We start from the raw sequence: 12,538 nt of genomic DNA, 5'->3' as shown, positions 1-12,538 counted from the left end.
TCTGCAACCTTGTTATTGTGCGTTGTTGCAAGGGCCAGTGGAGTTGGGCTTGCTGGGGAAACTTAGTCATGAGTTCCAGCTGTGAAGGAAGGGGTTGGTCAGCCTTTCAGCACTCCTGATGCGATTGTTAAGGTCTCTATGTGAACTGATGGCATCTTTTCACATCTACCTAGAAATAACCCTCAGTTCTTCTGGTATTGGCAGTGCCTGCAGGGAAAAAAAAAAAGCTGCAGGAGCCTCTTTGCCCAAGAGTATTACAGTTAGGATATTAATGGAATTTGTCAGCCATAACTTGTACTGTGTCAAATGGTGAGGAAAGGGAAAAAATCTGAGATAGTCGAAAAAAGGAAAAAAGTTAAAGGCTGGGTTCTGCTTTTTGAAAATTCTGATGGCACTCTGCAATTCACTAAGAGCATAATGAAGAGGGAAAAATGAACAGCTGTTTCTGAAATTTCAGGATGGTCCATCTTCCCCCTTGTGATGATGACTGCTCACCTTGTTGGTCTGGGGGGCTTATCTGTGCTCAGGAACTGGGTCACCCTTCGCTAGCCTGGGCTTACCTTACTGGTGGGCAGCCCTGCCTGGCACACACAGTGCCTCAGCAGCACAGAAGTACTTGTGTGCAGCCTTCTCAAGCATCTGTCTAGTTTTCTTTTCTATGCTAATGCATAAAAATGCTACTTTGGCGTTTGTTTTCTGGTGGAGCGAGGGGTCGAGGGGAAATCCTGCTGAGACTACCAGTCAGGACACACAGATCCAAGAAAGAAAGATCAAAGGCTTCTGTAATACAGGAAGAAGCAGAGGGTCAATCTGGAAGAGAGGGCATTTGATTGTACGTACAAGGGTAATATAAAAGGGATAACACACAGGAGAGGATGGTAGTGTCTGAAAATGAGTAAACAAACAGATGTGTAAGACTATGCTGAGAATTTATTTACTCCAGAAGACACAATCCTTATCTCTTTGAAAGAAGGGAAGACCACAGCAACCTTGGAACGCTTCTGCTCGCAGCCACATTTGTGAGCAGGAGAAAGTGTTTGTTTATGGATCCCTCCTCCGTGAGTCCTGGCTTGATGGGCTGGCCTGTCCTGCTGTGATTAGTAGGATGCTAATGTGTGTAATCCTTTTGATCACAGAGCCCAGGCTCTATAAGTCATGTCACTGTCACCTCAAAGAAGTTCAGCCATGTGATAGATCCCTTATTAAAAATTTTTGCTTTGAAAGATTTAATACAGTTATTACTGAGATCCTTTTCCTTTTTTTTTTTTTTAATTTTGTCTTGTACAGATGGAGAGCTTTCCTATTAAAAAAAATACAAACAATAATACTTATTCATGTAGTCCTAATGTGAGAGTAGTTTATTAGGACTTTGCACATAGGTATTTTAGGTGGGATGATTAGCCCATATCTTGATTTTAAGATGTGAGCAACAGATGTGATTCCTTGTGCTTGGTTCCACCAGAGTGGACTGCTCCATACAGAGCTGTGGACAGCATGGAAACATTCATCTGAGTCCTAAAAAATATCCTCTTCTGCAGTTCCTTTTTGGGAGGGAAAGAGTTGACTAATTATGCTTTGTTTAATAAAATGTACTATTTTGTTCTCCTGTTGAGACAGACAAAAGCTGTCATTTGAGGAAATACACCATATGCTGCCAATTGGTGTAAGGACTGGTTATATCTGGAGCACAGAGTATCAGTGAGTGCTCTTTAACAATTGCTCCTTCTCTGAAAAAAATCTGGACCAATTTCAGTGGACTAATGTGCTGGTCTGTCATCAGTTGAAAGCAAGCTGTTGACATTTTGAAAACCAACTAATACAAACAGTGGTATCTGTGCATGCTTGGACATATCCTCTCTCCCTATTATGCATTTACATCTATTTGGATGCTTATGAGCCTCAGCCTATCAGTGCTCAGTCAGGGCTGGATTGGTCCATGGCAAATTTGAAAATCAAACTTATTTTGGATACCAACTCCCATCCATGCACAGTCAGACATGTTTTTCAGCATTGTGTGAACCCAGTACTCAAACACCCACATTACTTTAAAAAAATAATATCTCTCTCTACCATTTTTTCTTGGCAAATGTGAGAAAGCAGATTCTGAAACCTCCTGACAAATGGAAGCACCTGGAGAGCAGCTGTCACTCGTTGAGATCTGCCCCAGGAGATGCTGTGCACACTCTCTCATGCCATGGTGGGTTTGCAGATGCATGTGCGCCAGTGAGATACAAGACAGGAATAACCACCTTCTGAGAGTTGAATAAACTCTTTAAGACTTGCTCCTCTCATCCTTCCCACTTCCTAATTTTATTGGAGACACATTGTATCATTAATTTGTTCTCTGGCACAGTTCCTCCGGGATTTCAGTGAGGTCTTTTTGCTCAAAGAATGCAAAGAAGATGTGAGCTGTAATTTTCACTGTCTGTGAATCTCTGCATTAGAAAAAAAATGTGAACTCTCCTGCCCACAGGTAATGAGAGTTAAACACAAAAATTCACATATTTCTTTTTAATTTCTTTGAGGTGCATGGGAGGGACTGGCCTGGGAAGACATGCAGAGCCAACATAAAGTTGGCTTATCTTCCAGCAACGACTTTGGCATGTCTTCCTCTCATGTAGTCTGCAGAGGTGATTATGCATGTAGCACTAGCAGTTTTGAAGCCTTCAGTATAGCATTGAGTGTAATGGGAACTTTCTTGAAGCTTTGCCTGGTGCATATCTGTGATCTGATAAGAGGCCTTTGGTCAGGACCCCATTCTGGTGCTTCCACGCAGCTCATCTTCTGCCTCTCCTCTCCTCAGCCAGTAGTGTTTTGTGTCTCAGCCTCCCTATCCCTCCCATCCCTGGAGGAGAGGCAAAGTTTCTTTTTCTGCCCCTGTGCCAGACCTGCTTCGCCTTAGCACCCCCATCACTCTTCCCTGCTTTGAAGAGAATGTCAGGAGAGTGCAAGGAGAGTTGTAGCAGGGGAGGGAAAACCACATTGTATTTGAGGTGAGGTGAGGTGGCTATTTGTAAGACTGAGAGACTTGTACAGAAGAGTTTTGTTTTTCTTGGAAATATGTGGGGCATGCTAACAAAACAATAACTTTTGTGGGAGGAAGGTTGAGGAAGAATATTAAAAAGTTTAGTTTCCATCCCAAATCCCTAGTTTCTGAGGCAGGATTGCTTCAGCTGCACCATTTCTGATTGATCTTCATTTAGTCTGTTCTTGAAAGCCTGTATTGATTCTCAGCCTGCCAGCATAAACAGTAGATAGCTATCATTATGGCTAGACAGTTCCTCCTAATATCTAATCTAAATCACCCTTGCTGCCTCCATCTGCAGGGAGTAGGACAAGATTATCACTGCCTTTTAGCAGCCTGACGTATTTAAAACTTGTCATCTCTCATTCTCTCTCACCCTCATTCCCCCACACTTTTCTTCCAGCCAAAAAAGCCCACTTCTTGTACCCTCTTCTCTAGGGGTCACACTTGGCTAAATTTTTTATCATTCCTGTGAGAATCTTGCATTAGGTAGGGCCCAAACTGGATATAGGGCTGAGTGGAGTAAAGAGCCTGATGTGTGATGCTCCACTTGATATGTGTACCAAGCCCTGTACTGCTCTTGTCATGAAACCATAGGATTGTTAAGGTTGGAAAAGGTCTCTAAGATCATTGAGTCTAATGCTGACTTCAGTCTTTGTGGCTCTAGCCCCAGAGACTCTTTTGCTGTACCGCTCCATTTTGTAGTTTTGCATGACATCTTTTTTCTTCAACATGTTCTTTGACACCTGCCTGAATTGAATCTCAGTCATTCATTTCAGCCTGGGACTCTGATTTATTAAGATTTTATTCTAATTTTAATCTCTGAAAATGTTCACAGCATTCCCTCGAGATTTGTAATTGTAATCTTCCTCCTAATTTACAAGTCATTAATGGAAATATCTAATAGAGCAAGACCCCAGGCACAGCCTTTATGTGTCTTTTCAGGTTGACATTGGACTTACTACTGTTCCTTGAGTACAGATTTGAAGCATTTGTATGCCTGCCCACGGTACATTATACCTCAATTGTATTCACCTGGTTTGCATCTAAGACTATCACATGCATTCATCAAAGCTTTCCTCATTCCAACGTGTGACTTCTACTGTTTTTTCCTCCCTAGTCTCTGTGCTCCCAGCTCTGTCAAAGAAGAAAATTAAATACATTGGACTTAATTTGTTCTTGACAAGTCTGTGTTTTCTGTTTTCTCATGACTTTATCATGTGGGAGTGGATGCAGCTTCAGTGCAAGGTGGCAAGCAGAAAGATGGAAACTCTTCTTGGATTGCACGCTTGCTCCCTCCTGCTCCATGATAAATCAATATTTGCTATAAGTATTTACAAGTGGATTGAATAATAATTTGTCTGATTTGATATCAAAGCAAAGCTGTTTGGTCTATGATACCCCAAATCTGTCTCCTTCCCCCTTTTGTTTGAAGTTAGATAATATGTTTGCACTTCACTCATCCTTTGAGAATTTCTAGAAGGTATTTGCTCATGGCTTGGAGGCAGCCCTGACTAATGCCCTACTCCTTCCTTACTCCTAGCCTGCACTTAATTAAGCTCCTTCGAGTTGAATACATCCAACTTGCATTCATATTCTCCAATCTCTTTCTCCTGTGTTCTAGAGTATCTTTGCATTAAATATCTAACATTTGATCATAGTGAACATTATTGTTGAAAGCTCTTCAAGCACATGAATTTTATCTTTCCTGATGGAGTGTGTGTCTGCAAGTCCATGGATGTGGTGCTGGTTGTTCCCATAGCAGAGGGCAGGGGCATGGCACTCCAGGGTGGCTGCATGCACAGCAGCACTGCAGCCTGCTGGTTACAGTCCCATCTGACTTTATTGTCCCCAAAAAGATGAAACTGGCAAGGTAAAAGCCTTGTTTAATGTGCTTTGGATAGGCTGTTTTATATGCACACATGCAAAACCAGAGTGAGAAAACAGAAGCAATTATAATGTCCAAAGCCTTAGATATTCTCCTGGGATGTAGCTCAGGGTTATATTTAGACAGAGCAAGTAGCACCATCCAGTATTAAAACAACCATAAGAACCTGTTTTCCATTGCTGTAGTCTGTCAGGCTTTTATCACTTGATCTGAGACTTTCAGGTTGTGTCTCTCTCTCAGGCTAAGTTTATTTTAATATTTTCAGCTAAACCAATTCAACCATTTCCAAGAAAAACTAGGAGGAGAGAAGGAATGTTGTTTTGCCCACATTAGACAGGGGAAAGAAAATAAATCCTCCAGCTTTTTGATTGAGAGCTGCTGTGCCATCACATTCAGGAGTGGGATCTGTGGTGACAAGGCTTGGAGACATCTGTGCGTGTTCTCAGCGGACTCATCTCTGTTTCGAGCTATTCCATTTTCTGAAGACTTTTCTCCCCCGGCCTCTGGTGCTGAGCAGCTCACTTGTGACCCAGCCCTGTGCTTGTGCCCTAACTGCTCCAAGGGATGTGCCAGCTGAGCATGCCTGTGTAGCCCCAGCCCAGGGTTGTGCTGCTGGAGTGGGATCATCCTTGTAATGACAGCTTCTGCTCCTTCCAGGTACAGCTGAGATGGGGTCTCAAATCTGGGAGCAGAGAGCAAGCACAGAGGTGCTTCTGTTGGAAATGTAGACAGGACAGAAGGGGTTCATCAGGAGGGGAAGGAAGAAATTGGGGTGATGGATGCAAACTGAGGACTGGGCAGCAGAAGCTGTAGGAGTGCAGGAGGAAGGACAGGCTGACTACCACAGTGGTGGGCTGTGTGGGAAGAGTGGCTGAACTGGTGGGACCAGGAGACAGGAGGGCAGGGAAGGAATGCTGGAGAAGAGGGGGAGGTTGGTGGCAAGAAGGATGGGTGAGTGTGGGAAGGGGGAAAAGAAGGCACTGGGGCACATGGTGGTGAGGAGTTAACAGGGGTGGAGGGAAATGAGGCTTTGTGGACAAAGTATTGGTGTTGGATTAGATGGACAGAGGAATGGAGGAAAGTGCAGTACACAAATTACTGCAATCAGGGTTTTTGGCTCATCCCCTGTCTTCATTGTGTGGACAGCTATTTGCCACACTTGGGTTGATGTGCAGAGGCCCCAGGTTCTTGCAGTGGTTGCTTTGAAAGTACCTAGTTCACTTTTAAAGATAAATCCTTCAAAAAACCAGGTTATAAGCACTTCAGACTGGGTGCCTGGAGTGGAGAGGGTTGTTTTCACTTTAGTCTGTCTGCATAAATACTTCTGTCTGGCACATGTCTGATATGAAATGGGAATAATGTCATCCAGACGTGAGTGAAGATAAGCTAGTTTAATGTGTGACCCATCTAGATAATACGCTTTGTAATTCAGATGCCTGTTAGTAACTGTGTCTTCAGAACAGTGTTTGAATAGGTGCTGTAGGGACAGCCCAGGAAGAACTGGCATCACCCACCCTGCACATCAAGTGAGGCAGGAGTCCTGCAGAATTCAGTAGCCTCAAGTCATGTAATTACAGACCGCAGCAAATTGTGTGTCCATGCAGGGTGCCTTGATTATGGCAATTCTTGATGTTGCATGCTTCATTTTGCAGTATGAATCACATTCCTTCGATTTTTCTTTTCTTGAAAGTTGTACAAAATCATTTACATTATTGTTATAAATAGTTCCGCAGAGGGCAAATCATGCGCAAGAAGGACTTCAGGGGTTGTATTCAGCCAGTTTAAGGGTTGCCATCTTCCCCTTTATTTGAAGTAGCAGAGGGCAGGAGAGATGTTACAGAGGGCAGCCAAGGCCAAATTCTCTGTCACTTCTGGTCTACACCTGATATGTGGCTGCTCAGGACACTCTCTGGAACTTGGGCTGAAGGAAGGAGCCTGCCAAGGGGGTGCTCAGAACACCAGGAAGGGAGGAATCAATGCCATGCAAGTTATTTCAGAGCATGAAGGTAAGACCTGCTTCTGCCTCAGCTGCAAGTGTTGGCATTCATCATCACTGGTTCTGGTCATCATACAGATGGTGGTGGTAGCCCCCCAAAATAATAAGGCTTAGGAACCCCTGCTACTGAAAAAGACTGCAGACAAAGGCAGATCATGAATAGAAAACAGTATGTTTCTCCCACTGAGAATGAGTTCCAGACGCAGCTCAGAGGAAACTAGCACCAAATTTCTTCAGGGTGTTTTTCAGGAGTGCTTTGGGCTTTTCTCAGGCCAGTGGTGAGATCTGTGCTCATGGACGGAGCACCCCGAGGTGAGGTACTCTGATGACATTTCCATCTGGTGGTCCCATTGTGTCCTGCTTGCCCAGGCTGTGGGTCTCCATTGTGTCTGTCTACATGGGGGCTGATGCTGATTTCCGCCGTTCATGCTGGTTTCTTTGCATCTGAGAGTGCTGTTGAGAAGTTTCCAGAGAAAAGCTTGGCCCCTGTTTCCAACCTAATGCAGAGCTGTACCGGCTGCCGGGGACAAGTCGGAAACGCTGGCAAGATAGCAGGCATCCTCAGGAAGCAAACCCTATCAGAAAGCACTGATGTCATTGGCAAACAAAACAAATGAGAGCTGGAAAAACAAACTGTTTTGCAGTGTTGTTGATCTTCCCTCAAATTAGAAGCTCTGCACAGCCTTTACTCTGTGGTCCAGTCTGACAGATTATTTACATGACAATGCTGCAGCAATGGTTTTGTTACTCCTGCCAATCCAATTCCTTTGATTTTATTTTTTTAGGTTTATTTATCTAAGGGAGGGTGGAGTGAGTGTCCCAGAACTCTAGACAGATTCAGAAAGCTGGCCAGTATCTTTGCAGATGATGGGAGCTGACATGGCTGATGTTCTGCAAATTTTGATCAGGCAGGACCTCCAGCTTCTGTGTCCTTGATCAGGTCTGATGCAGGAGATGCTACTTCCCCATGACTTCTGCACAGCCCTTTGAGGCTGTGTCCTGGCAATGTCCCAGCTAGTGGCCACCTGCCATCACTGCTACTGGATCCTTGGAGCTTGTGCCATGAACATGGAGCAGGCTTCTCCACCTTGGTTGTTCCCATTGTGGTGTTGTGATGGGCATGGTTATAGCATCCCTCTCCCATATGGGCCCCCTCACCACACATAACATCATGGGGTTTCCCCTTCTACACATGGTGAGTTTGCAGAGCAGGAGGAGACAGTCATACCAGTTCCTCATGGCACACTTCCACTTGTTGCTCCTCACCACTGGTGCCAAAAGAAGGATCAGAGTAAACCCCATGGGCTGGAGGTTTCTCACCCACTCACCTTTGCCTCTCTGATGGTTGCAGTGGGCGGCAGAGAGGGGGTTAAGCTCTGCTCCAAGCCAGCCTGATAATAGCAGGAAAAGCACATTTCTTCCTTGCACCTGTGAGCGCTTCGATGGGCTTTCTGCTGTTTATGGTAGTCACATTGGATCTCTCTCTTGTTAGAAGCTGAGCAGCTCTAGCAGCCAGCTGTTCCCTTTGCTTTGCTCATACCTGGCTCCTTGCACAGCCCAGGCAGGAGGTGGATGGAAAATCAGCTTTTTAGGTCAGCATTCAAAAATAGCCCACAGAGCCTTCCCTTCCTTCCATGAGGGAAGGGTCCCACTCCTCCCTGCTTTCTGCCTGGTCACCTACTCAGAGCTCTTACTGGGAATTCGGAGTTCTGTTCTAGCAAGGGCTAATACTTTCAGCACAAGGCTTTATTTCTCTGTTTTTAAAGGGTGTGTAGTGTTACATGTGTGAAAAGGGAAGAGATTCATTAAACTCTAGGGACAAACTGGTTTTGGTGTTAGCAGGCTCTCAGGCTGGAAAGCCACTTCTGCAGCGTTCCAGGTTGAATTGTGGCTCTGCATAAAAATTGTGCCTGTTTTTCTACACTGTGAGTTCTCCTCAGGCGAGTACCGTGGCCACTGTGGGCAGTGCAGTGCAGAGGCAGCTGGAGGGTCCCTGCATGCCCAGGAGCTGCACACCAGGCTGGCCCAGAGTAGCTGGCCAGACCGGCTCCACAGCTGGCAGAGCATCCAGGAGACAAGGCGGGACTGAGAATGGATGGGGAGCTGGATAGGCAAAAATTGGCTGTAATACACAGAGTGCTGCAGCACAGAAACTCGTTTATATAGAAGCTAACCCATCCACTTCTGTGTATATGTAGCCTGAGAGATTTAGTACTTATAAAAGTGCAGCAGCCATGTCAGTAGTTGCTCCATTTCAAGTAAATCCTTGTAAACAGTAGTAAACAGACTTCTCCCTTTTTTGGGCCCAAGAAGAGCATTAGGGACAAGTATGTGAAAGGTACTTGTAATGATCTTTTCAGAGACAGTCTCCTTTTAAGCAGCTGCCAGTACTGGGCTCATTATCCTCCGGTGGACCTGCTACTACAAGGGACACGCAGTACTCACTAGGCATGTTAAATGAACTCTTCATGCAGGGAAAAATCATCTTGTGCTTTATATTTTACATAACAGATCTACTTCTGTGTGTTTTACCTCTTTATCTACCTTTTAAATATTTCTTTCTTCTGGTAACACAGTTCAAACAGGGAGGAATGTATCAGAATGGGTCTTGTTTGTACAACCTCCAGAACAGAACATTACCTTCCACTCATTTTAAAACTGTGTAAGAATGGGTATTCTATAATTGCCATAATAAGCTGTGAGAGTGGTATAGACAATAGAGGTTGTTTTCAGCCAACTAATTCAGTTTGCTGGGTCTTTGCTCTAGTCAGTGCAGAATTGAAGGCTGTCACTGGGGAAGAAAAATCTCGACCATCCTGTGTCTTGGAAAGACTTGAGACACAATGCACATGGGCATCACGTGTTGTTTCCAGTCACGTCACACAGTGGAAGTGTGCTGCAAAAACAGCTTACTTTAAATCTCAGGTTTTGTGTTATTCTAGCTGACGATTGCAGCTGGCCAATGCAGGGAGAAAAGAAAGTAATCTGTAAAAAGGACTGTTTAGCTGGGGTATTGCATGACATTACCTGCATTTCTCATGTGGTTGCATACTTAATTTTTGTTCTTATGCATATTTTGTCCTTGTTCATGTGAATATTTTTTTTAATTGGAATATGCAAAGCTTTAGGGAGAGGCTAATTGCTCTGTAATCCACCCCCTCCTCCTGCAGTGACTTAAAACATAATAGAGAGCACACCCCCCCCCATGACTGGAGAAAAATAATTTTCTAAGGAAATGCCTGCTCAAGTTGTGGCCTTACCTCCAGTGCAAAGTTTTCTTTCCTGAGATCACATTAGTGAAATCTGAAAGCTGCAATCACCAGTGAATTCTTGAGTGAAAGGGACTGAGTCAGCAGCAGCAGCACAGCATCTGCTGCTTGGCTGAGTGCAGGGAGGTGTATTGTCTAGGGAAGGTCAGCACATGATTCATCAGCATCTGCATGCACTTTGCTTCATCTGTTTTATTAAGAGGGTGGAAAACTGAACAGCCTTCTAGCTTCAGTAGCCTACTGGCTGATCAAATATATCCTTTCTTGTCTAAAGTGGCCTTCTGCTTGTTTTTGTTTTGTTTTTGTTTTGTAGTGATGGGTCCAGCTGGAAAGAGCTTTCTGATGGCACAGCTGTGAGTAAAACCAGCGCAACATGTTCAGTGTCCAAGACCTCCTGATTTCTCATGGATACAAATTGTCAAAAAACGCCCCCGTTTCATATGAGAACAGATATGACGGATACCGGCATGAAATCACAGGGAACAGATCTACGCAGAGAGCAGCACTGAACGGGATTGAAGCTGAATCCAGAGCTGGGGCCTACAGCAAGAAACCTCTGGTAAAAAGCAGCTCAAGCAGCACTGAAAGCAGCTATGGGAGCCAAGGGAGGCAAGCGGGTCCTGGTTACCACCATGACCTTCAGGGTTTGTCCACTTTTCATACTTCAGAAGGGGGGTAAGTTTCAGCATCATGCCATGGCTTTGCTTTCTCTTTCTTTTGGTCTTGACAGATAACTAATCTGGACTCTAACCCTTAACACCATCTTCCTGTGATCCTTTCCTGCTTCCATCCTAATAACCATTTCCGTTCACTGGGTGTCCACATCCAGCAACACATCCATTCACCTTCTGCTAGAGAAAGGCCTTGGGAGTACTGGGATAATGGGAAGTGGCTGAGTGTGGGAAAACTTGTTTTACTAATGTGGTCTGCATAAGAAAGGTCTTTCTGATGGGTTTAGGAAAGCTCAGTCCTAGCACAGGGGGAAAAAAAAAAAGGAGAAAAAGGTCTTCCTTTTTTTCAGTTTTAAAAAACTGTGCCCAGCTTCTTCTGCCACATCCACGCCCCAGGTTTTGCTGTGGATTCAGCCACGTGCAGCTCTTGGTGGTTGTTCCTACATGTACGGAGGACTTGCTTGTTTTCCTAAGGCTGCTCTGGTGGAGTAAGAATGAGAAGATGCCTGTGCACTTCTTTTTTAAAACAGCTCCAAGCCAGTGACACTTCTGTTGACACTCCATGAAATGTGCTTGTACAACCACGGCTTGCTCAACACGGAGTACGTGCTCACCGGGGCCAGGGCCGGCTGGGCAGGAAGAGCTGTGTGTACACACCAGTGCTCAGCCATTGTTCTGCAGCTATTTGAGTGCTGCAGATGAACAAAGGAAAGGGGCTCGAGCAGGACTGGAAGCCAGCCCAGGTATGACGATAGTTTACAAGGAAAAGCCCCTTCCTCCTGCCGAGTGGGCTTGAAACTGAAAGCAGGACAAAACACTGTCTCCTTGGGAGCTCGTCCTCTTACAAAGACCTTCAGGAACATGTGGCAAAGCCATGTGTCCCCTCACTGCTGGGCTCATCTGCTCTTTCCCTTCACGTCTCTTCCCCTTGCAAGTCTGTTTGCCTGGAGCAGGAATGGCTGCTGGCTGCCAGGTAGGATAATGGGCAGGAAGAGATGTGAGCCCTCTAAAGCAGTTACAGGACATCAAGACCTGGTGAAGGTCTCCAGGTGGAACCATCCATTCTAGAGAAGGAAGGACAAAACACAGATTTAGAGGTAATTGGGAGGATCCTTCTGGTGTGTTTTGGAGGATGTAAAATGGACAGCAAAAAAGTGAGGAAAGATACTGAAAAAGAAGGAAAGGGAAAAAGGTTTTGAAACAGGGGGAGAGAGCATGCAGTGGTGCCAAGGAAGCTGGTGCTGAGTTTACAGTGTAGAGAAATACTGGTGTGAAAAAGATACGGCTGTGCAAGGCTGGAAGCTCCCACAGCACTGCTGCTCCTGCACGCTGTTAGTCAGAGCCTGTGTGGATGCACAGGGGTTTGGGAGGGCTGCTGCCTCTGGTGCATCTACAGGAGCTCACACATCTGCCCCACATCTTGAATAGGGCAGATATATCTGTAATTGCTGCCTTAGCTAAATACAAAATAATGCTCTCTGACAGTTTAAACATCTCTTTCTAAATGCAAGGGGTGGGACTACCAATCTACAGCATAATTAAATATTATATCCTAGCTTTCAAAAGTGGCTGTTCTACATAAAATAGGGAACACAACCCTGGAAATGGCTTTGTCACACTTCCATAAAAATAGAAATATTTTCTTGCTATTATTGTTACAGCAAGCTCTGATTCCCAGTGAGCCTACTG

The 12,538-nt window shown here is 45.0% G+C and overlaps 1 protein-coding gene across 5 annotated transcripts in view; it reads left to right on the top strand.

Annotated features, from left to right (window-relative positions):
• JCAD (junctional cadherin 5 associated) overlaps nucleotides 1–12,538 on the top strand; it is a 63,851-nt gene that overhangs the window by 33,530 nt on the left and 17,783 nt on the right. For 4 of the 5 annotated variants that reach the window (XM_085050433.1, XM_085050431.1, XM_085050432.1 and 1 more), the window contains one exon: nucleotides 10,492–10,853. In XM_085050433.1, coding sequence (XP_084906559.1) covers nucleotides 10,552–10,853 — 302 coding nt within the window. In that variant the 5' untranslated portion in view covers nucleotides 10,492–10,551. Of the gene's footprint in view, nucleotides 1–10,491; nucleotides 10,854–12,538 lie in introns of those variants that run through there. The other variant, XM_085050434.1, reaches the window with a different exon arrangement.

Source organism: Lichenostomus cassidix, chromosome 2 (assembly GCF_008360975.1).
Source record: "Lichenostomus cassidix isolate B80296 chromosome 2, HeHo_3.0, whole genome shotgun sequence".
Classification (NCBI taxonomy): domain Eukaryota; kingdom Metazoa; phylum Chordata; class Aves; order Passeriformes; family Meliphagidae; genus Lichenostomus; species Lichenostomus cassidix.
The sequence above is the reverse complement of the archived record's forward strand: the minus strand, read 5'-3'. Positions and strand labels throughout refer to the sequence as shown.